A 21,393-nucleotide genomic window follows, 5' to 3' on the forward strand; every position below is an offset into this window, starting at 1 on the left:
CATTGTAGACTCTATGCTTAGACTGCTATTTCAGAATAGTCAGGCCTGAAATGACCCTTCTGGGGCCAGGCCACACTAAGGCCTGGATGGGTGTTATGCCTGAGTTTACAGTGAACCTATAGCATCTCTTCCTACACTTACAGTGTTTGAAAGGCTGGGATGTGGCCATGCCATGGAGGAAGTTAGAGTGACTCCATACTCCCCCCTCATCCCTGTGGGAGAGATAGCCATTGGGAGGAGGTCCAAGCCACTGGAAGCTGGCAGTTAAGATGTTCATCCTTAGGAAATATACCTACGCTGGGATCAAAGATGCATGGGAAGAAGCCACTGTGTCCAACCTCCACCCCATCCGAGGGCACACTGAAAGCCCAGTCTCACAGCTCTCCTCATCTGTCTAGGCGAGCTTCACAGGCCTCGGGTAGATTGTTCAGATTACAGGAGCAGGGAGTGAGCTACGAGGTGTTATCGGACTAGCTGGGTAATGTCTATAAAAGGGAATGTGTCTGTGGATAGTTACAGTTAATGGGAAGTCAGTAAATCTGCACTGGCCTTGGCACGCTGGACATTTGCTCTCTAGACCTCAGGTTGGATCTAATGTCTATTTGAAATGTATTAAATCTTATAATGGTACCTGGATTGCAGGCTTAATTTGACACCAAAGCCCTGGACAGCTCACTCCTAAGAATGCTCTTTGCAGGTGAACCTGTGCTACCTCTTCATGGGTGGCCCAGGGAGAACAGAAAGTCTGGTACTTTCCACAAGGCAGTTCACACAAAAGGTATCTCCAGGTCAGGCCTGGCTCCGCCCTTAGGCACATGATTAAATCCCCTCTGAGCCCAAAGCCACTGGGATCGAGATGGTGCCTACCTTGCCTATGTCGAAGGGATGCTGAGATAGAGGAGAAACACTTTTCCCTGTGCCTGACATAACTCCATACCAGCACTTGTGTGTGGGACCATCTTTGCCCATGTCTACCGTTGGGCTGACAGCTGTTTCCAGACAAGCACGCATCCTGCTGTGCTTCTAGTTCAAACAATGTCCAGGGCTCTGAGCTCACCATGTTTGCTTGGTCATTGCAGGTAGACACCCAGACTGAAGAGAATGACATGAACAAGAGGCGGCGACAAGGCTTCAACCACCTGGAAGAGGTCTGTGTGCATGGGCTCAGCTAATACAAAGCCTCCATGTCCTGAGGACCGGTGGCTTGGGTGTACTTAGCTATGTCACTAGGCCTCGTCCCATTTGGTTTGGTTTTGGTTGTTTTTGTTTTGTTTTGTTTCTCTCATGAGCCACTGGGATCCAGGCTCAGTTTGATAGAAAAGCAGTCAGTGTTCTGATCCCGACTTGGCTTCTTCCTAGCTGTGTAACCTTGTAGGAGGAAAACCTCCTAGAGATGAGGGGTCTGTCTGTCAGATGTGCTGATACATCCAAACTGCTTGAAACTTTGCAGGGCTTGTAGATTTATAAGATGACCTATATAATATAGCTAATTAATATTGAATTTTTAATTACACTAAGTAGGAAAGAGACACCAGCAGGCCCTCTGCATTTTTTACTGCCTTTTGGACTTGGAGTCTTAAGACAAATGTTGGGTGCTCTCAAGCGCCACCATCTGGTGAAAGAAGAGAATTATAGGAGACTGGGTGTCAAAGTCTAGAACTTGCCTCTGAAAATGTTAGCACAAAGTGGGAGTGTGCATTTAATAATTTGAAGAGACAGAAGATGTGCACTTCATTTATCTGTGTGTGTACATTTTGGAGGCCAATCATGCACCTTGTGTGCATGCAAGGGCAGAGATTGGTGCCACGTGTCTTTCCTGTTTGCTATCCACCTTATTTTTTCTGAGGCAGAGTCTTACAACAAAGTGACGTCTTCTCCGTTAGGTTTAACTAGCCAGCCATGAGTCCCAAGGATCAGCCTGCCTCCAGTTCCCAGTGCCATGGCTGTAGGCATGTACCACTGCACCCAGCTTTCTATGTGGGTGTTGGGGGGACCTGAGTCTTCACGTTTATGTGCCAATCCCTTTACCAACGAAGCCATCTCCCCAGCCCTGTGCTACATTCGTCAAAGCCATCCTAATTCTGCAATAGGAAGTGTGCATATGTCAAGGAGGCATGGGTGCCAGCTTTGGTTAGCCTGCTAGCTAACGTCAGAGCTGACTCAGAGGGACATGGGATAATTTGTAAGCTATGCTGATACTGGATTCACGGGACTCAGAAGAGGCATGCCCCTTCTGTGTGCTTGAAGAGGCTTTATTGCTGTATTTTGCAAAACGTTAATCTTCATGGCTCAGACTCGTCCCACCTCTCAGCAAGTAAGCTGTCAGTCAAGCCAGGAGCCCACCCTGATAAAGCTCAGCTGCCACTCTTTACCTCATTTTCTGAGAGAAAGAAATCCGGAGTCCTCGTCACATCTTACAACTTGAGCATGTTCACCCTCCCCATCTGAAGTGTTCTCAGAGATTTGGGGGGTGATCCCATCAAACTGTGGCTTCAGGGAGTGGAGGAATGACTGAGAGGTTAAGAGAGCTCACTGCTCTTCCAGAGACTCAAGTGTAGTTCCCAGCACCCACATCAGGTAGCTCTCAACTGCCTAAAACTGCAGCTCCAGGGTATCCAATGCCCTCTCCGGGTCTCCACAGCCACCCATGTGCATGTCCTACACACACACACACACACACACACACACACACACACATGATTACACACACCCACACGTACACACACAAATGATTATTTTAAATAAAAATGAAAAAGAAATGCAGCCCTGGACTCAATGAATCAAATCTGGTTTGGGAAAAGGTTATTGGTACATCAGTGAGTGGGAGCCCACTGCACTGGCTGACTTTGATTTTGTGCGAACAGTGTTCATTCAGTAAACTCTCCCCTCGCCCTTGAGCCTACAGTCATGTGCAAGACACACTTCCTACCCTAAAGTGAGGAGTGACTCTCCATTTTGTGTCTATCCAACACTTGACTGTGATGTGCATACAATTGTCGCTCCCCAAGGTTGTTTCTCTTTGGGATCTTATTTCAAGAGCAGTCAACTTTAGCTTGCATCTTCCCATTTGTCGCCTCTGAATGAATGCATCTTTACCACCTCAAGGACGCTGCTCCTGTGGGGAAGATTCATGGTCTCCTTGAGATGGCCGACCATCCTCACTTGGCACAGAACACCCCTCTGTGTTTGGAGGTGTGTGGGAAAAGATCCCCACGGACCAGGAAAAGACATTAGGAAATACTAGACAATTTCAAATGTTATTAATTAGCAGATGACTGAGAAGGATCTCAGTTTTATAAACCATTGTAACAAGGTCTTCTTCACTCCTCAGAGTCTTGTTACCATCATGAGTTCTCATAGGATGGGTGCAAAGCACCCCTCACCCCTGTGCCATGAATCCGCAGCACCTTCAGTGCAGGCTAAATGTAAGATCACATCAGACCAACCCAGACTGGGGATCTTTTTATAAAATAGCTGCCAAGTGCCCCTCAGAGGTATAAGCACCAAGGAAGACGCTCCAGAGATCGGAGGAGACAAAGGAGACAAGATGACTAAATGCGTAGGATCCTGGATAGGAGCCTGGAACCGAAGATGGGTGGGAACGGAAAAGCTGACACAATCCAAACAGAGCCCCTGGTCCAGATCACAGCATTAAGCCAGCGTCCACTCCCCAGCTCTGATAACATTATTCCTGAAACTCCATCAAAGGCAGCTGGAGAAAGGGTGCTCGAGAGCAAGAGTACTTCTTTTACCTTCTGTGTAAATCTAGAGTTATTTCTGATTTGTGTTTTATTTAAAGGTTGGAGTTGTGGGTGAACTTGGGAGCAGGAGTACAGAGCAGCAGAGAGAAATTGCCTTAAAGCTTGTGCTTATAGCCTAGCTGAACCTGTGCTTATGACAGCCCAGCTGACCTCTCTCCCTCCCTCCCTCCCTCCCTCCCTCCCTATCCCCCCCCACCCCCCCCCACCCCTGCTCTTCACACTTCTCAGCCAAATGATGCATTTTGGAAACTATTTTATGTAACACTTCTCTATAAGAGCTGATTTTTTTTTCTGCAATAACCTCTTGAAGTAGGACATTCCTCCCATTTTGTAGATGGGACAAATTCAAAGACCAGCACCAAGGTCCCAGGGCTGGGAAGGAAAGAGTCCGAGTTCAAACTTTGAACGGCTGGGTTCATGCTGGCCATGGCACTCTTTAGACACACACACACATTGTGCTGTGAGCATCAGTTCCAGGACTCATCCCGGTTGCTTGGTCTCACAGAGGGGCCCTATGTTCTGACACCGCCTGGATTCCCATGTGCTGCTTTGATCTCTGCAGCTGCCATCCTTCTCCAGCCGCAGCCTGGGCTCCAGTCAAGAGTATGCTAAAGAAAGTGGCAGTCAGAACAAGGTCAAGCACATGGCCAATCAGCTGCTAGCCAAGTTTGAGGAGAACACTCGGAACCCTTCAGTCGTGAAACAGGTAAGGCTATCACATGGTCACTGGACCTACCCTCTGGTGGCAGAGTCTTTCTGGTTAGAGATCGACTGAAGTTCACCGGCTGGGTCTGACCAAACAACAACAACAAAACAAAACAAAACCCTTCAGCCTCCTGGTTATGAAGTAACAGACGTTTCCCAGGGGACAGGTAGCAGCTCTTTTCTACTTTGGAGTCACACTGTCCTGCTAGAACATTTAGTCTTCCATAGTGGATACTCAACAAGTAAGTGTGGTGGCATTCCAGCCAAGCCAATTTACACCAACAGGCCCCACGATTGGACCCATGAGGCAGTTTGCTAGTGCTCATCTTGCAGTAATTAAATCCATTTTCTATTTTGGTTTTGCATTCAAACCATGATCTGTTGCCAATGTGAGATGGGACAATCGAACTGAGAGACTGTGGGAGAGCACTACCTCAGTCCATGGTGAAGTGACACTCCCCAACCAGGGTTGGTGACTAAGATAACAACAATGACTTGACCAATCTCTTCAGTGTTCCCTGGTGTCTCTCCCCTCCCCGTGCCCCAGCAGACCCTGACAGGGTGCTGTGCCCCGAGAGGGCAGGCTGTCTGCTGTGCCTCAGACTGCTGAGTCCTCTCTGACTCACTCACTTGAGGTCTGTGCTCATAGCTTCGTTACTCTCTTCACTTGCTGTCTTAGTCAGGGTTTCTATTCCTGGACAAAACATCATGACCAAGAAGCAAGTTGGGAAGGAAGGGGTTTATTCAGCTTACATTTTCCACATCGCTGTTTATCACCAAGGAAGTCAGCACTGAAACTCAAGCAGGTCAGGAAGCAGGAGCTGATGCAGAGGCCATGGAGGGATGTTCCTTACTGGCTTACTTCCCCTGGCTTGCTCAGCCTGCTCTCTTATAGAACCAGGACTACCAGCCCAGGGATGGTACCACCCACAAGGGGCCTTTCCCCCTTGATCACTAATTGAGAAAATGCCTTACAGCTGGATCTCATGGAGACATTTCCCCAACTGAAGCTCCTTTCTCTGTGATAACTCCATCTGTGTCAAGTTGACACATAAAACCAGCCAGTACACTTGCCTTGGATACACGGTGCCACCTTATGATATATTGTCATTATTACAAAACTCTGGGGTCAGACTCCCTTTGTGTATGGAAGACACCAAACCCATGACAGAAATTGGCTCATTTTGTGGGGGGACAGTCTCTTCACTGGTTAACTTTAGAGGCAAGCATAAATGGCTCCTTGGTCTTGGGCTAAGCCACACCTCTCCTGAATAACTAACCTGCCCCAGGAAGTAGCTTTGTTACAAAAGGACAATTTTCTTGAGTCCTGTCTTTGTCTAAGCATAGTTTCCAGGTCCCTTCTGGAGTCCTGACTTCCTCTAAGCCCCAGTGTTAGGGAGGGCTCTGTCCATGTGGCCTGGGCATTGCTGTCCTGGAGTGGGCAAGGAGCTCTCTGTTTCTGGGAGGACTGTACTAGACAACCTAGCTGGGTGTAGGCTGGCAATGATGGCCCAGAGCCCTGAGTTTGAGCCAAAAGCAAGGCCTGTGGGATTCACACATCGTCCCAGAGCAGGGGACTACAGGACTTGTCCATCCCCGTGCTTTCAGAGCCAGGGATCCAGTTTCCCAGCTGGGCCAGGCTTGCAGGAACCTCGCCAGCCGCATCTCTGTTCCTCACACCGCGTCTCCTCCCTGTTTCTCCTGTGCTCCCTCTGCATGCCTGGGTCTTACTTGTCTTTTCTTTCCTGTCTCCTGGGGCCGCCTCTGTGGACCTGCCTCTCTCCTCCCAGGACTGCCGCCGGGTCTCAGGCATAGGTAAGCCTGTCCTGTGCTCTGCCTCTCGCCCTCCTGGCACCTCTTGCTGCCCCAAGCTGGAGGAGTCCACTCCCAGGCTTCCACCTCCTCTGAAAAGGCAGGTAGGGCTCTTTCCAGTGGATACTATTTTGGTAAAACCAGAGGGAGGGGACTTTGAGCCAAGGGGTGGGATCAACTGCTCCTTCTAGCCCCCAAATATGGCTGAATGTAAAAATCCCCCCTGGATAAGATGGCTGCCCTTAAGGATAAGAACAACCACATAGGTCCACCTGAAGTATATGCCACTGGTCCCTCAGACCATCACAGGTGTTACCCAGCCATCCATACTCACTCTTGATGCTGTTGCTTCGGAGGGAAAGTAAGCAAGTCCATGTGGCACTATGGGGAATCCCATGTCATGGCTTAGTATAGAGAGCTAGTGAAGAAGCTGGTCTCCAAGTTACTGAAAAAGTAATAGTGGAGTTGAATCAGGGAGGCCTCATGGGTACATCCACTGAAGAGCTGAGGCTGAGGCATGGTGAAAGCCTTTCCGGATGTCTGAGCAGCCAGAGCCTACGTGAAGAAACTGTGGCTTATCCCATCTCTGGCTTTGGAATCTGGTCGGAGTCAGGATGAGGACCCACGCATCCCAGGGTCACCTGGTCAGCACTGGGTCTGGTGTGTTGCTCTCATAGCAGAGGAGGACAGCAGTCAGTGAGGACTAATGCAGCAATGATGTCTCTGTGTGCTTGCCAGTCCTCTGAGGGTGAGAAATGCTCATGCATACTTAGATCAATCACAGTCTCTACAGGGATGGGCCAGGCCTTCCTTAGCATCCTAGACAGTCTCAGAATACAGATACTCATGGGAACTGAAGTTATAGAGGTTTGTCTGGGGTAAGGGCTCTTAGGCCCAGGACTGAGTACTGCTGATCAGGGTGCTGGAGATACCAACACAAGTGTAGAAGTTCCTCCTCCACTCAGGCTACTCTGTGACCTTTCTCAAGGTGGCACCTGCTGCCATGCCCTCTGTCTCTGTCTCATGTGGTTCCTCATGGAGGTGGGGTCTATACAGGGAAAGAAGCTGACTTCCCCCTCTCTCTCAGTTCTCCTCCACGGTGGCAACAGGACAGGTGCTCAGAGAACTCAACCAAGTACCGGCTAGTGGCGAGTGCCCCAGCAGACCCTGGAGAGCCAGGGCCAAGTCAGACCTGCAACTGGGTGGGGTTGAAAATCTCGCTACCCTGCCTCGCACCTGCCAAGGGGCACTGGCCCTGTCCGGGGTGCTGCGGCGCCTACAGCAAGTAGAAGAAAAGGTGCTTCAGGTGACCGTCCTCTCTGCCTGCCTGTGTCCATGTCCCATCCCACCTGCTCCTCAGCCGGGTCCCTCCCTTCTGTGTGTGAGGAGACAAACCTGGCTCACTCCTTCCCCTCTCCCTTGGTGGCAACCGTCATGGCCACTGTCTCTATCCTTCTCCTTTCTCACCTTGACTGCAGAAGAGGGCCCAGAACTTGGCTAACAGGGAATTTCACACAAAGAACATTAAAGAGAAGGCAGCTCACCTGGCCTCCATGTTTGGACACGGGGATTTACCACAGGTAAACCAGGGGCTTTCGGAGTCTTCGGGAACCAGGGCTGAGTGTCTAGCCGACCTGGACCAGCCCTAGAAGCTTTTCTGTAGTATAAGAAGAAATTCACTCTTTAAGCCATTGATAAATTTGAGCTTGTGCCTTAGAGACCCAAATGCACAGGTTTTAGAAGGTAGACACATTATGACAAAGGAAAATGGAGACAGAAAAATAAACTCAAGTCAAAAGCATGCCCCATTGAGATCTTAGTAGGTCTGACTGTGGTGACACATGCCTTTAATCCCAGCACTCAGGAGGCAGAGGCAGGTGAATCCCTGTGAGCTTGTGGCCAGCCTGGTCTTTACAGTGAGGTCCAGGTCAGCCAGAGCTACATAGTGAAACCTTGAGTCTAAACAAAGTAACGTTAAATCAAAGGGAACAACCTTAGTCAAGGGTATCTAGTCTTTTGACTTTGGGATGTGACACTGTCATGCATGGATATGCTTGGTCATGTTTGTAGTTATCCTGGGATGCATGTGGCTTGTGGATACATGCGTGCTTAGCTAATTTCTAAGTAGACTGTGAGCCTCCTGAGAGTCACTGCAAGCAGGGACTGCTGGTCAATTGCAAGGCTCTGGGTGCCTTAAAGGTGAAAGCGAGCCAAATTCTTGTGCCCTTACACCCCACCCCTCCCAGTCAGGGAGGCACCGATTGGTGAGCCAAAGCTATGCCTCAACCTCAGCTCTCAAAACAGCAATACTAAGCTGATGCCAGAAAGCTTGCCTTAGCCTGAGAAGTACAGCTTCCTCCAGACCACCTACTTACTCAGAGACTGGTAGAAAAAGAAGGTGTTTGCATAGCAGGAACTGAAAGAGTAGTAGTGAAGCCCTGGAGGTGGGAGTGGGAGTATACTTGCGAAATCCTCCTTCTTCTTCAGCAAGCTGTCTCTAGGACACATCTCTGCTAGCTTCACCCAGCCTCCTCTTGTGTCTCCAGCTGTCGCTGGAGTCATGCACAGAGGGATGCTCTGCACTGAGTTCATTGCCAGGGCTCTAGCAGCCTCCTGGAGGCCAGCGAATATGTGCCTACAGCTGCAGAAGCCCCAGCTATGGCAGTCTGCCCCGGCTGGCGCGGGCTTCTCCCCTCCTAAGCCTGCAGCTGCTCCCTCATACCAAACTCTATGAGGGCTTCTCATAAGCATTGCAGTCTGGGGCAGCTCTAGGCAGGAGCAGAATGGGTCTCCTCGGGGGTTCTTCAGGGAGCTGAAACTAAAGCACAGTATAGTCCAGCCAGGAGCTACATAATCCCACTTGGCTCCAAAGACACACTTCTGTGTCATCCTGAGACACGGGCCTCAGTGTCTGCTCCTCCATGGGTATGTCTAAAGTGCGACTGCTACGCCTGCCGCAGCTATAATCCTATCTTTATTCTGTCTCCGTTCCGTTCAGGATAAGCTCCTATCTAAACGCGTGCCTCACGCTCATCCTCCATCTCCTCCCTCTTGCCTTCCGTCTCCTCATCCAGCTGCTGCTTCCTCTCCACCCGCTGCCGACTCTGTTTCTCCTGCCAGAAAGGTAGTGGCACTGAATCATCGCCTCCCCCCACCCCTGCATGTTCTGAGTTGTTCTCGGGCTCCATCTGGCCGGCACAGCCAAACATCTGGAGCCAGGCTTGGCTGGGATGGGAGTTTGTTAGATATTGTACAAAAGCCCTAGATCCCATTTGGGTTTTGTGTTAGCGCATACATGTAGCAGAACAGCTCCAGCCTGCACTGTGAGCGTCTCTCTCACACATAAAACATTCATCATGGACCCAGATGCCTGGCCCTGCCCAGGCACTGAGAAATTAAAGAGAAGCTTTGGACCCATTGCTATCATCTGAACAGAGACACCACCCCCATCATAATAATAATCACACGTTTAATATGTGGAGCTGCTGATATGTGGCGTGCCTGACCTAAGCAAATGACAATTTGACCCAGTGAGCTTAATACGGTACTATTCATGAACTGTGTTAGATGTAGGTTATAGAAACAGAAGGAAGCCCGGGAAGAGTTGGGAGGCAATGATAGGAGACCTGTGTGGAAGGTTCCACGGGAACAGTTTTCTAGACAGAGGTGTGGGGCTAGGGTGTGTTAGGAAGTGGTCAGTGTATGTAAAGGTGAGCAGACATGGCTGACAGGGCAGAAATGAGAGGGCAGAATGTCTGATATCACCAGCTTTGGGGTGTGACACTGTGGTGTGGTCACCGCAGTGTGTGAGGACGTGCAGAGGGTCTCACACGGCCCTGACAGCATGTTCTTGAGTTTCATCCTCTGACTAGGCTACAGCGAGCTCCTGAAAGATCCACCCTATATTCTTGAAGGATGATTTGGGTAGCAGTACAGAAGCTAGCTAGCTCAGAGGGAGCGAGGTAGGGAGCCAGCCCTGACTCAGTGGAGAGTCAACTGTTCTATGAACAAGAGTTAGCTTGGATCGAGGGCACATGTTTAACCTCCAGGATGAGCCAAACTGTTCCGCTGAGCTCACAGTCTGCTGTTGGCCTGTCTCCTGCAGAGGTCAGCATACAGGGCTGAACGCTCCCTGTCTGAAGGTCCCTGACTCCCAGTTTGCTTCTGTGTTCCTGAGCTGGTGTACCTCCAGCTTCGTGCTGTTCTCTTAGCAAAAAAAAAAAAAAAAAAAACCCTCCAAGTTGTCCCTCATTTTGTTATGTTCCCATTGGCACCCTGAGCATCTGTAGGGAGATATTCGTAAAAAGAATCTCCAAAGAAAGATGAAATCTTATTACGTGGCCCCCTCCAGGTTGTTCCCCATGGGCATAAAGTTCCCCCAAAGATCAGGAGGAGGTGACACAGACCCTCCTGATTCCCAGTGTTACTGAAAAACAGGCATGGTCACGGTATAAACACAGCTGCATCCTGAGCATCAGTGTCAGCGTCAGCACATCCGTCAGCTGTTTGCCTTTAAGCCCCCTGGCCCATCAGAGCCTCTGCTCTCCCCACTCCCAGTGTAAAGGGGGATCCTGGCTCACATCGTGGTGAGCTATGTGGGTGGAGATGGGCATATTTGCCAGCACCATCAGCAAGGTCTCAGGATAGACTTTCTATCCAGGGAGCTGCTTCCCGCCATGGGAAACATCGCCTCCACTTTTGATCTTGATGGAATCATGGGGTGAAGGCATTGACCATGGGCCAGGCAGTGGCTCCATTAGTCAGCCAGAGCCACCTTGAGTCTCACTGCCTAGCCCCTCTTCTGCTTCCTGAGCCCTTCAAAGATGACCTTGACAAAGCCCTCCCTCTCTGGGTCCCTGATATTCCTCTACCTCCTAAGTCATAGCAGGAGATAGAACCTGGGTCTGACAAACTCTTGTCAACAGTCAGCTTATCCCTGTCAACCATCATAGAGACCCTTCTCAGTCACGGTCGGTGATCCGTCTGAAGCAGATGGATAGAGCTCTGTCAGAGATACCAGCCTACAACCTGCCCAAGGGAAACACCAAACCTGGGGAGGGAGAGACTGACTGAGACTGGCTTTGAGATGGCCCTGCCTCTGCTGGAGCTTTGTCCCTTGTTTCTGTGGACTTGATCCTCTGCCTTTCCAATTCCCAGACCAACCCCAGCCACCCATTCTAAGACGGATGTGTAACTGGGATTTGATTGATTGTTTTTGGTTTTTTGTCTTGTTTTGTTTGAGGTTGTTTTGTTTTGTTTGAGATAGGGTTTCTCTATGTAGCCTTGGTTGTTCTGGAACTCACTCTGTAGACCATGCTGGCCTTGAAACTCAGAAATCTGCCTGCCTCTGCCTCTGCCTCTGCCTCTGCCTCTGCCTCTGCCTCTGCCTCTGCCTCCTAAGTGCTGGGATTAAAGGCGTGTGCCACCACCGCACATAACTGGGACATTGTAACAGCTTCCAGCTTGTTAATCACAGGCCAATGTACATTTGAAATGTGGCTGGGGATAATCTTGGGAGCTCTTAAAAGGAGTCACCCTGGCAAGGCGGGGGGGGGGGTGGGGGTGGGCAAGTGACAGTTTCCCTCAGTGCCCACACTCAAAGACTCCTGGGGTTCTTCTCACGGTGAGTCCATGGTAGGCAGCTGGGGATGGAGTTATGAGGGTCCAGTTGCAAGCCTCTTGGATAGGATCTTGTTGGTCCTGTCCCCACCTAATTTTTCCCTCCCTCCAAGCTCCACATCCTTAGGTCAAAAGCAGGTTTTACATCTGCAATGTCGACCATCATCCTAGCCTCCTCTGAGGACAGACTTGGTTACCCTTTACATCAGATGCTGACTTGTAGATAGACAGTCTCATTCCATCCTGATGGCGTCTCTCTCAAAAAGAAAACCTGGAACCGGATATTTCTTCCCATCAGATGAGGAAGTGCTCTGACTGCCCAGTGTGAGACTGCTATAATTCACAGAAGGGGGAGGAAGAAAAATACCTGAAAAATATTCTTAGCTTCCTATCAGGCAGCATGATCAGGTTCTGATCCTGCTTTGGAGTTGTACCCCAACCCTGAGAGTCCAGGATGGGTCACTTTGTCAGGGGAGCAGGTTGAGTCAAACTCACTCTGAGGATCACACATTACCCACAGAGATGCAAACATGAGTCACCATCTCCAAGAGATGTGGCCCGGGCTCTGCCTTCAGGTTGTGCCTGGCACCTTCTCAAATGATGCCTTTTTGAAGTTTGGATAGGTCCTGTGGACTTTTATTTGAATAATCACAGAGTCTTGAGGCTGTTTTCTGTACCACCTAGTGTCAAAACCTTGGACTACGGGTTTCATGCCTTGTCTTGTGACCAGTGTCATTTCCTCCTTTGTCTCATCAAATCCCTATCACCTATTCACTTTTTCTTTAAAAGGGGAAGCCAGTCAATCTGGTCCATAGTTTGGCTGCTGGCATTTGCCAGAATTCTTACAAGAACAAGATGGCAGGGAAGGATTTGACAGTTGGGCCAAGGGTTGCTCCACTGTGGCTTAGCCAGCTGCCAGGGCCAGAAGAGCAACGAGACCCCCAAAACAAGCTTCCTCTACCCCTCTGAGTGTTTGTGCTAAGACCAGGTTTACAGGATTTACTCTGGGATGTTCGTATGAAAAAGGGATGCCATCAGTGGGCATGCTTTGTCTAGGCAATCTGTCTTGTGTTATCAGGTGCTAGGACATATCTCAAAGTCCCCTCCTCCATCCATAGCATCTTCCCTTTGTCCCACGGATGGGGCTGGGCAGCACTGTGGGGGCTTCTGATATACACCAGCCTAGAAGGATTTAAACATACCAGTGCTGGTGTGTATGAGAAGTAGGATGTTATTAAGTAGGAGAATCTGAGCTTAGAATCAGACTTGACTTTAAAGGCTCACTGTGTAAGCTTGGACAAGGTAACGGGCCTCTCTGAGTATTGGTTTCTTAGCCTGTAAGCCAACCACCTGGAGTAAATGGAGTCACTGTTCCCGTTCCCCGTAGGAGAGATACCTAGAAGAAAGCTCATTTACCTAAAGCATGCATCTCTAAAAATAGCAATCGTTTTAAGGGTTTCCATTTTCTACCCTAGTCACTTAAGAACAAATGCCACCCTGGGTAATTTAGAGTCCAGAGGGCTTCAAGAGCTATGAATGCTAGATGCATGAGACCAACTTTGCATGCCTATCACCAGGGGTAAAGTCGGGTGGATGAAGACTTCCCCTGGGAGCTCACAGCCCTCGAGGCTGGTCTCAGCTCTGAGCATGTCATTTTTAAAATTCTCAAAAAAGGCAGTGTTGGTAACTTGCCCTTGCCTTGCCTTGGGCAGAAAGACAAGGAAGCAAGTCCAACCGCTTGTTCTCTGTGGTTTTCTTGTCTAGGAGCTCCTCAGTGGGGGATGCCTTAGCCACCACCACTACTCCAGGACCCAAGAAGCTAGTCAGGTTCTGCTGATTGTACCTCCCCCTTTTCTCAAGCCCTCAGCTCAAAACCCCTGGAAGCTTGATTCTTATTCCCCAACTACCTTGTGTGGGCTTGCTTGGTGCTCAGAACATGGCAGCTGGACATAGATGGCCCATCTGCAGAGAAACACAGCCTGGGCACCTACTGTGTGAGCTGAGTTCTGGGCCCAAGGTGAGGAGGTCCCATAGAGGTCCCACATCAGAGATATAAACTTGGGGAGTAACTGAGCTAGCCTGGTCCAGTGTGAAAATAACTCTCACATCTGGATAGAGATATGAGCTGGAAAGGGGGTCACAAAACTATGTGAAGACTGTCTCTTGGTAGAAGGCCAGTCACCTCTACAGCCTCTGGCATTGATGCTTGTGACAATATCTGTGTCGCCATGTTTGAATCAAGAATGTCTCAGGGAGGACAAAGCCACATCTTGTTTGTACAGGGAAAGAGGGAGAGGGAAAAGGAGTGTCTAAAAGCTGGAACTCCAGGCTATATGTGTTCCAGTCTCACCGACTACCTGCCGAGGACCTCTAGGTGGCCAGCACCAGTGAGGCTCCACCCAAAGTCACCTGTTTGTATTGTGTCCATGTCTGTGTGTGTCTGTACTAATGTCTGCTGTGTGTAGGTACCTGTAGAAAAGGGCACTGAATTTCCTGAGTCTGGAGTTACAGGTGGTTGTGGTAACTGGGAACAAATTCAGGTCCTCTTTTCAGAGTAAGGCACTCAACCTCAGAGCCACCTCTCCACCCCTACCCAGGGTCTTTCAGGATGCTTCCACAACCCTGTAAGCTTGGGAGTGTCTCCTCACTTCACAGTTGGGGTAACTAAGGTTCACAGAGAAGAAATAAATTATATGTGAGGTTAGTCAAAGGCCATGTGAGATGATACCCTGCCCCAAACAACCAACCTTATGTTACTCATTCTAATGAATTCACGGAAAAATGGTTTGAATTCAAAAGGAACAACAAATAGTGAAAAATATTCAAATTCTTGAAAATTATAAGACTATTGAAGGTTATGTAAGCAGTGCAAAAGCGGACCCAGGGTAGTCTGAAATGGCTAATTTTTTTTTTTTTTTTTTTTTTTTTTTTGGTTAACTCATCAGATTGTCCAGTTTCACATTTAAATAAAAATTTCCAGGACAGATTGCCAGCATTCCCCTCATCCAGCTCCCATTCCCACAAACACATGTGGCTTGCTATTCAGTGTATGTGAGTCTTCTGCTAAGAATGTGTGGCTCTTGTGCCGTGTTTACCCCCAGGATGAATCTCTCAACGTCTCTGCACAAGCTATGCATTTCATCCTTTCTCAGAAGTCAGGCCACCTGGTAACTCCCAAGCTGATGAAAACTCGGCTCCCGGGCAGAGACTGGGTTATAGTCTCCTCTCACAGAGCCAAGGTAGTCAGTCTTTCTCTTGTCAAGAAACAGAGAGAGGGAGCTAGAGAGATGGCTCAGTTAAGAGGACCTGGATTCAGATCTCAATACCCTGGTGGCTCACAACCATCTGTTACCCTAATTCTGGGGCATCTGATACGCTCTCTGGCCTTCAAGAGCACTTGGCATGTACATGGTATATGTCCATACATGCAGGCAAACCCTCATGCACATATAATAAAATGAATCTAAAGTAATTTTTAGAAGAATGATAACCCCCAGTCATCAGAGTAATATTCACTTTCATGCTGGTCCTGACTAGCTTTCAAGAGTCTTTCATCCCTTGAGGCAAGTCTCTATCTCTTGAGTTCCTTGCAACCTTTGTAAGTCCTTTTTATGGCTCAGTGATCTGGGATGGTTCCCAGCAGGTGGGAAGGGCAGACTGGAGAGAAAACCCACTGCCTACTTAGTTAGCTCCTGATGAAAAGTCTGGGTGTGGTCTTCATTTTGGACATTAATGTCTCCCAAATCCCCACCCAGCTGCTGGGTGACTTGCACAGCTGATTAGAACAACCTGAATAGGCTGTGACTATCCCAGTGTGTTTGGGGGACACTCCCAGCACCCTCAAAGTCCTCTGCAAGCTTCAGTGATTTTTTCCCTTAAGATGGGATTGCTTAGAAGTTCAGTGGCATAAAGTGCTTATTAGCTAAGTAGTTAATGAGGTCTCATTAGAGACTTGGACTTCTAGTCTCAGAGAAGACAGGCTGAATCTCGGCTCCATCGGGTGGCAGGTACAGTCTGGGTACAGTCTGTGGGCGTTACAGCACCTCTTGTCTCCTTTCTGGGAGAGTGATATGGAGCTGGTTCACATCATAGGAGGCTGGGTGGGCAGTACCCAGGGGGAAAGTTAGCCTCCCTGTCCTCTTTATTTTTCAAGCAAACCTTGTGTTTTGCCCGTCTATCTTGGGGCCAGAGTCAAGGGTCCTACCAGGGAATGGAACATCAAACAACGGCTTCTTGTCTGGAGCCAACATACCTGAACCTTCCTGGAAGAAGAAGCCAGATTTCTTGGCTTGTGTAGGTTCCTAAAAGTAGGAAGAGATTGTGTCAAAGCAGAATTCTTATTTTTCCCAGGATAGACCTAGGCTGGGGGGAGGGGGGTGCCGGGCCTGGCAGCTGGCAGATGCTGCTTGCAGGTCAAGTCATGGAGGCTTTGCACAGGCTCCTCAGAGACTCCAAGTGACATTAGAAATATCAAAAGCCTTGCCCGCCAGTAGCTTGAAGCCATGTTCCTTATAGCCCCCTCCCAAGCCCTCCTCATATTGAGTGACTATCCCAAACTTCTCTCAGTGGTACAGCTTCTAGAATGACCAAAGGTGTGAGGGTCCCTGTAGTCTTCTCTTCTTCCTTTCTGTTCACCCATGGTCCCTGCTTTGTCAGGGATCTGAAGAGTTAGCTTCAGATGCTGGGGTGCAGTAGCTCTGTTCTAGGAGCTGGGGATCCATGTTTACTTGTAGTCCCTGAACATTCTGCTTAGTTCTCAAATCTGATGGCTTCCAAGAGGAGGCTTGGGTTTGGATGAAAGGCGTTGTTTTATCACATAAGACTCATTATGTGAGGCAACTTTACCAGAGTCTAAATAGCTACTAGTTGTGGCCATTCCTCTCAGAGGTTGAATTGGAAGGCAGCAAGGTCTTGAAGCCTCCCTCAAGAGCCTGGGGATCACAAGCAGCACTTCTGGCCTCTTGGTCTTTGCACTATTCACCTCCAGACAAAGCCTTCAGTGTGGTCTGTCAGAGCTGCTTGGGAAGTGTGGTTGGATGGGCCTGGATGTGGGATTATTCCATCCCCTATTTGAGCTGTTCAATGATGCTGGTCTGTAGCCATCCCTCCAAGCTGTCTTCCTGGATGCTGCATTGGCTGCTGAGCAGATTATGGGGCAGAGCTGAGATCCAGCTCCACTCTAGACAGGTTCTAAGGTGTGGCACAGAGCCATGAACTTCCAGACCTGGTTCACTCATTAGGAAAATGTAGATTGTTGCATTAAAAAAAAAAACCAAAAAACAGACCCATTAACCACAAATACCACCCTCTAACCCTTGGCTGTGGTTTTGTTGTTGGCTTTGTTCATTTTATTTTGTTTTTCTGAGTTGGGGACAGGACCTCATTCTATAGTCCAATCTAGTCTAGATCATACTATGTCACTCGGGCTGGCCTCAAATTCACAGCAATTCTCCTGCCTCAGTTTCCTGAGTGTTAGGAATTCAGGCATGTGTCACTGTGCCCTGGCTCTATCTCTGTGATTTGAAAACTCTATAGAAGTCAGAGGAGGAGAAACGGGCATTTCATTCCTTTTGCTCCCACCAGTTTTTTGGCTTCTTCTGTCCATTTCCATAACTCTGGCATCTACTCCTGGTGGTCTGGTTTACCTCTGGAGACTCTGGGGTTCCACTTTCCTGTGGGCAGGAACCCTTTACCACCTTGCCCTGTGTTCCTGCCTGGTGCTAACTGCCTTTCCTTTTATCTGTTTCCTTGCCTCCTCACCTCTGCTCTTGGCTAGCTGACAGTAGGGAAAGTATCCAGCGGAATAGGGGCTGCAGCTGAAGTTCTGGTCAATCTGTACTTGAATGATCACAGACCTAAGACACAGGCCACCTCTCCAGACCTGGTAAGGAAATGCACTGTCAGCCTCGACCTGAAGATATTTGCCCAGCATCCCTGGGCAAGAGTATGGGAAGACTAAAAGGGAACCATTCTCAGGGCAACAAGGCAGGGGTGTTGAAAGTCGGCTGGATCCAGCAGAGGTTGGGGGAAGCCACATTTCCTCCAAGTCTATCTTCACTTTGGGTCCTTGTGGTTCATTTTTCAAGCGAGGCATGTGCCCTGCTATCCATAGCTTTCAGGGTCCGTTCAGCACCAGACTCTGCAGGGCTGTTGGACAAGTCCCCCGCCCCTCCACTCCCCCACCTGCAGTCCCTTATCCCTCACCCCAGCTTCAGTGTTTAGTGTCATCCTAAGCAGACCTGGGAACTGAGACATGAGTAGCAGGGCAAATGTGACTTCCCTCTGGCTCTCTCCCTCCTCAATCTAGGTGGCATATTGCCATCAGCAACACTGGGCACTGACTGTTGATTTGCTCACCTTCAGGGAGGAGTGGGGTAGGGGGACTGGCCTAGCAGCTGCTGCTTGCAAGTCATGGAGGCTTTGCACAGGCTGAGGAGGCCCGGCACCAGTCTGCTCCAGCCCTTCCCTCCCCTTTTGCAAATAAGGAGGGAACTATAAGACACAAACACCCCTTTTCTACACTCTCTTGAATAGATATGAGGTCACACCCAGTCCTCACTTGGTCCCCATCACTGCAGTGGGCAAAGACATATAGCACACCCTGTCTTGGCTTCTTTTCCTGTTGCTGTGATGAAGTACCCTGACAAACACAGCTTCGGGGTGGGCAGGGGGGCCGGTATACAGCTCATACTTCAGGGTACAGTCAAGCAGGAACTTGAAGCAGCTGGACATGCTGCATCCACAATCAGGAAGTAGAGAGAGATCAACTTAAGCTTACTGCTGTTCCATCTACACAGTCTGAGCTCCTAGCCAGAGAAAGGTCCCGCTCACAGTGGGTGGGTCTTCCCACTCCGTAACTAATCGAGGTAATCCACCACAAGCCTACAGAGACGCCCATCTCCCAGGTGATACTAGAGCCTATCAAGTGGACAACTAGCACTGACCATTACACATCACCACTGTAATGCCCAGAGATGCTTGTCCTTCAGGATTCAAGAAAGCAACACTAGGTAGACATATTTGGGTAAGATGTTCACTCATTTAGATGAGACCAGGAAGAGGCCCTGCAGGACTGGAGGCTGTGTGGGGAGGGTCTTCCTGCACCACGCTCTTCTTCGCAATGACATAAGCTGCAGCCAAGAGCCCAGAAGTCCCTGTGTTTTTTTTTTTTTTAAAGATTTTCAACAAGCCTAGGCCTGGCCTTTGGAGACTTATTCAGCCCTAGCGCTTTTCTCTTTTTTCCTACCCACAGGAATCCCCGAGAAAGGCATTCCCCCTGAGCCTGGGCGGCAGAGACACCTGCTACTTTTGTAAGAAGCGTGTATACATGATAGAGCGGCTGAGTGCTGAGGGCCACTTTTTCCACCAAGAGTGCTTCCGTTGCAGCGTCTGCAGTGCCACCCTGCGCCTGGCTGCCTATGCCTTTGACTGCGATGAAGGTAACCCTAGGGGCCAGGAAAGCACCAGCCTCTGGCCTTGGTCTCAGATGTGACCTCACTCTGGGGTCCTAACCCTCTGGAGGCTCTAGGACACCCAACACTTACCAACAGGGAGTATGATATCATCAGGAACAGTGCTTAGGGAAACTGGGAGATGCTACCATGGAGAACAGAAGCCTTTGACGCCTACAGTACACCAGACACAATGGCACCTACTGTCTGCTGAGGTCTCTCACTATCTCACTCAGCCCTACCACTTCTCATGGTGCCTTCGAGGCCAAGATATTCAAACCTGATAAACCGTGTGACATGCCCACCATTAATGGTGCAATAAGAACTTCATGGATGATGGTATACTAATAAAGCAGGTGGGGCTGGGAGACTGCTCTATAAATCAAGTGCTTGTCATGCAGCCATGAGGGCTTGAGTCCAGTCCCCAGAACCCATGCTTTGTTTTGTTTAAATGGGGCCAGGTACGGTAGGACACACCTTTAATCCCACTACTGGGGAGGCAAAGTCAGGTTGGTCTCTGAAGTTTGAGGCCAGCCTAGGTAACACAGTGAGATTCTGTCTCCAAACAAATAAATGAAAAAGAAATGAAAAGAGAAGCAATGTATGCTGGTGCATGTTCATCATTCCAGCACTGGGGAGACACAGGTAGATCCTTAGGGTTCTCTGGCTGGTCAGCCTAGCCTGCTCCGTGTATTCCAGAGAGAAACCCTGTCTCAGAACAAAAGCAGAAAACCAAGGTAAATGGTACCTGAAGAACTATAACTGAGGTTATGGTCTAATCTACACACACACATAACAACCCCCACACAAGACTATACCTACCTGCACATACACACAAAATATAAATTATAAAATTGGCCTTAATATTTGCACCAATTTGGCTAAGTGGCCTATCAGAGCTCATCAGCATAGAATTACAGTCACTGTACAGAGAGATCACCTTTTTAAAAAAGATTTTATTTATTTATGTATATGAGTACTCTTTCTGCATGTACACATGCGTGCCAGAAAAGGGCATCAGATCTCATTACAGATGGTTGTGAGCCACCATGTGATTGCTGGGAATTGAACTCAGGACCTCTGGAAGAGCAGCCAATGCTCTTAACTGCTGAGCCATCTCTCCAGGTTTGAGAGGTCACTTTTAATCCTTCAGCCTTTGATTTTCTACTATTATAGAATGTAGGACAATATGACACAGTGCTTCTAATTGTGTGCCTTAAAACTATCCTACCATAGAGGTGGTGGTACATGCCTTTCATCTCAGCACTCAGGAGGCAGAGGCAGGTAAATCTCAGAGTTCAAGGCCAGCCTGGTCTATAGAGTGAGTTCCAGGACAGCCAAGGATACACAGAGAGACCTTGTCTTAAAAGAAAAGAAGAGAAAAGAAAAGAAAAAGATAAGGAAAAAGGAAGAAGAAGAAGAAGAAGAAGAAGAAGAAGAAGAAGAAGAAGAAGAAGAAGAAGAAGAAGAGAAGAAGAAGAGGAGGAGGAGGAGGAGGAGGAGGAGGAGGAGGAGGAGGAGAAGGAGGAGGAGGAGGAGGAGGAAAGAAAAAGAAAGAGAAAGAGAAAGAGAAAGAGAAAGAGAAAGAGAAAGAGAAAGAGAAAGAGAAAGAGAAAGAGAAAGAGAAAGAGAAGAAAAGCCAACCAATCAAACAAACAAAAATGTTATCCTCCCTGAAGTGAATCCAGACAGTAACACGTACTCACCACATAACCTTTGGGTTGTTAAAGTCTTGGTCCCTCAGCTTCCTCATATGTAAATGAGGATAATGATAGGATCAGTATGGACATTGCACATCAGTGATCCCAGCACTCAAGAAGCAGAGACAGTAAGATTCTGAGTTCCAGACCAGCTGGGGCCTGCACAGAAGCTCTGCCTCAGATGAACAAAATAAAGAAATAGCAGTTCTTAGCTCATAACGATGTGGGGGTTGATGAGTTAAGTTTTATGAAGTATGTATTAGGTTTTCCTATTATTATTATTATTATTATTATTATTATTATTATTATTATTACCATCACCATTGCTACTGTTGTAGGAGTAGG

General features: G+C 48.8%; 1 protein-coding gene across 5 annotated transcripts in view; it reads left to right on the forward strand.

Moving 5' to 3' along the window:
• Positions 1–21,393, forward strand: part of Mical2 (microtubule associated monooxygenase, calponin and LIM domain containing 2) — a 129,370-nt gene that overhangs the window by 101,748 nt on the left and 6,229 nt on the right. For 3 of the 5 annotated variants that reach the window (XR_001785575.2, XM_006507954.2, NM_001193305.1), the window contains exons 16-23: positions 1,080–1,148; positions 4,324–4,467; positions 6,257–6,382; positions 7,366–7,584; positions 7,757–7,858; positions 9,277–9,402; positions 17,674–17,781; positions 19,150–19,336. Coding sequence is in view for 4 of the 5 variants with exons in the window: in XM_006507954.2 (XP_006508017.1) it covers positions 1,080–1,148; positions 4,324–4,467; positions 6,257–6,382; positions 7,366–7,584; positions 7,757–7,858; positions 9,277–9,402; positions 17,674–17,781; positions 19,150–19,336 (1,081 nt within the window). In the remaining variant the exon portion in view is untranslated. The remainder of the gene's footprint in view (positions 1–1,079; positions 1,149–4,323; positions 4,468–6,256; positions 6,383–7,365; positions 7,585–7,756; positions 7,859–9,276; positions 9,403–17,673; positions 17,782–19,149; positions 19,337–21,393) is intronic. The other 2 variants (XM_030242685.1, NM_177282.5) reach the window with 1 other exon arrangement.

This window comes from Mus musculus, chromosome 7 (genome assembly GCF_000001635.26).
Source record: "Mus musculus strain C57BL/6J chromosome 7, GRCm38.p6 C57BL/6J".
NCBI classification, from domain to species: Eukaryota; Metazoa; Chordata; class Mammalia; order Rodentia; family Muridae; genus Mus; species Mus musculus.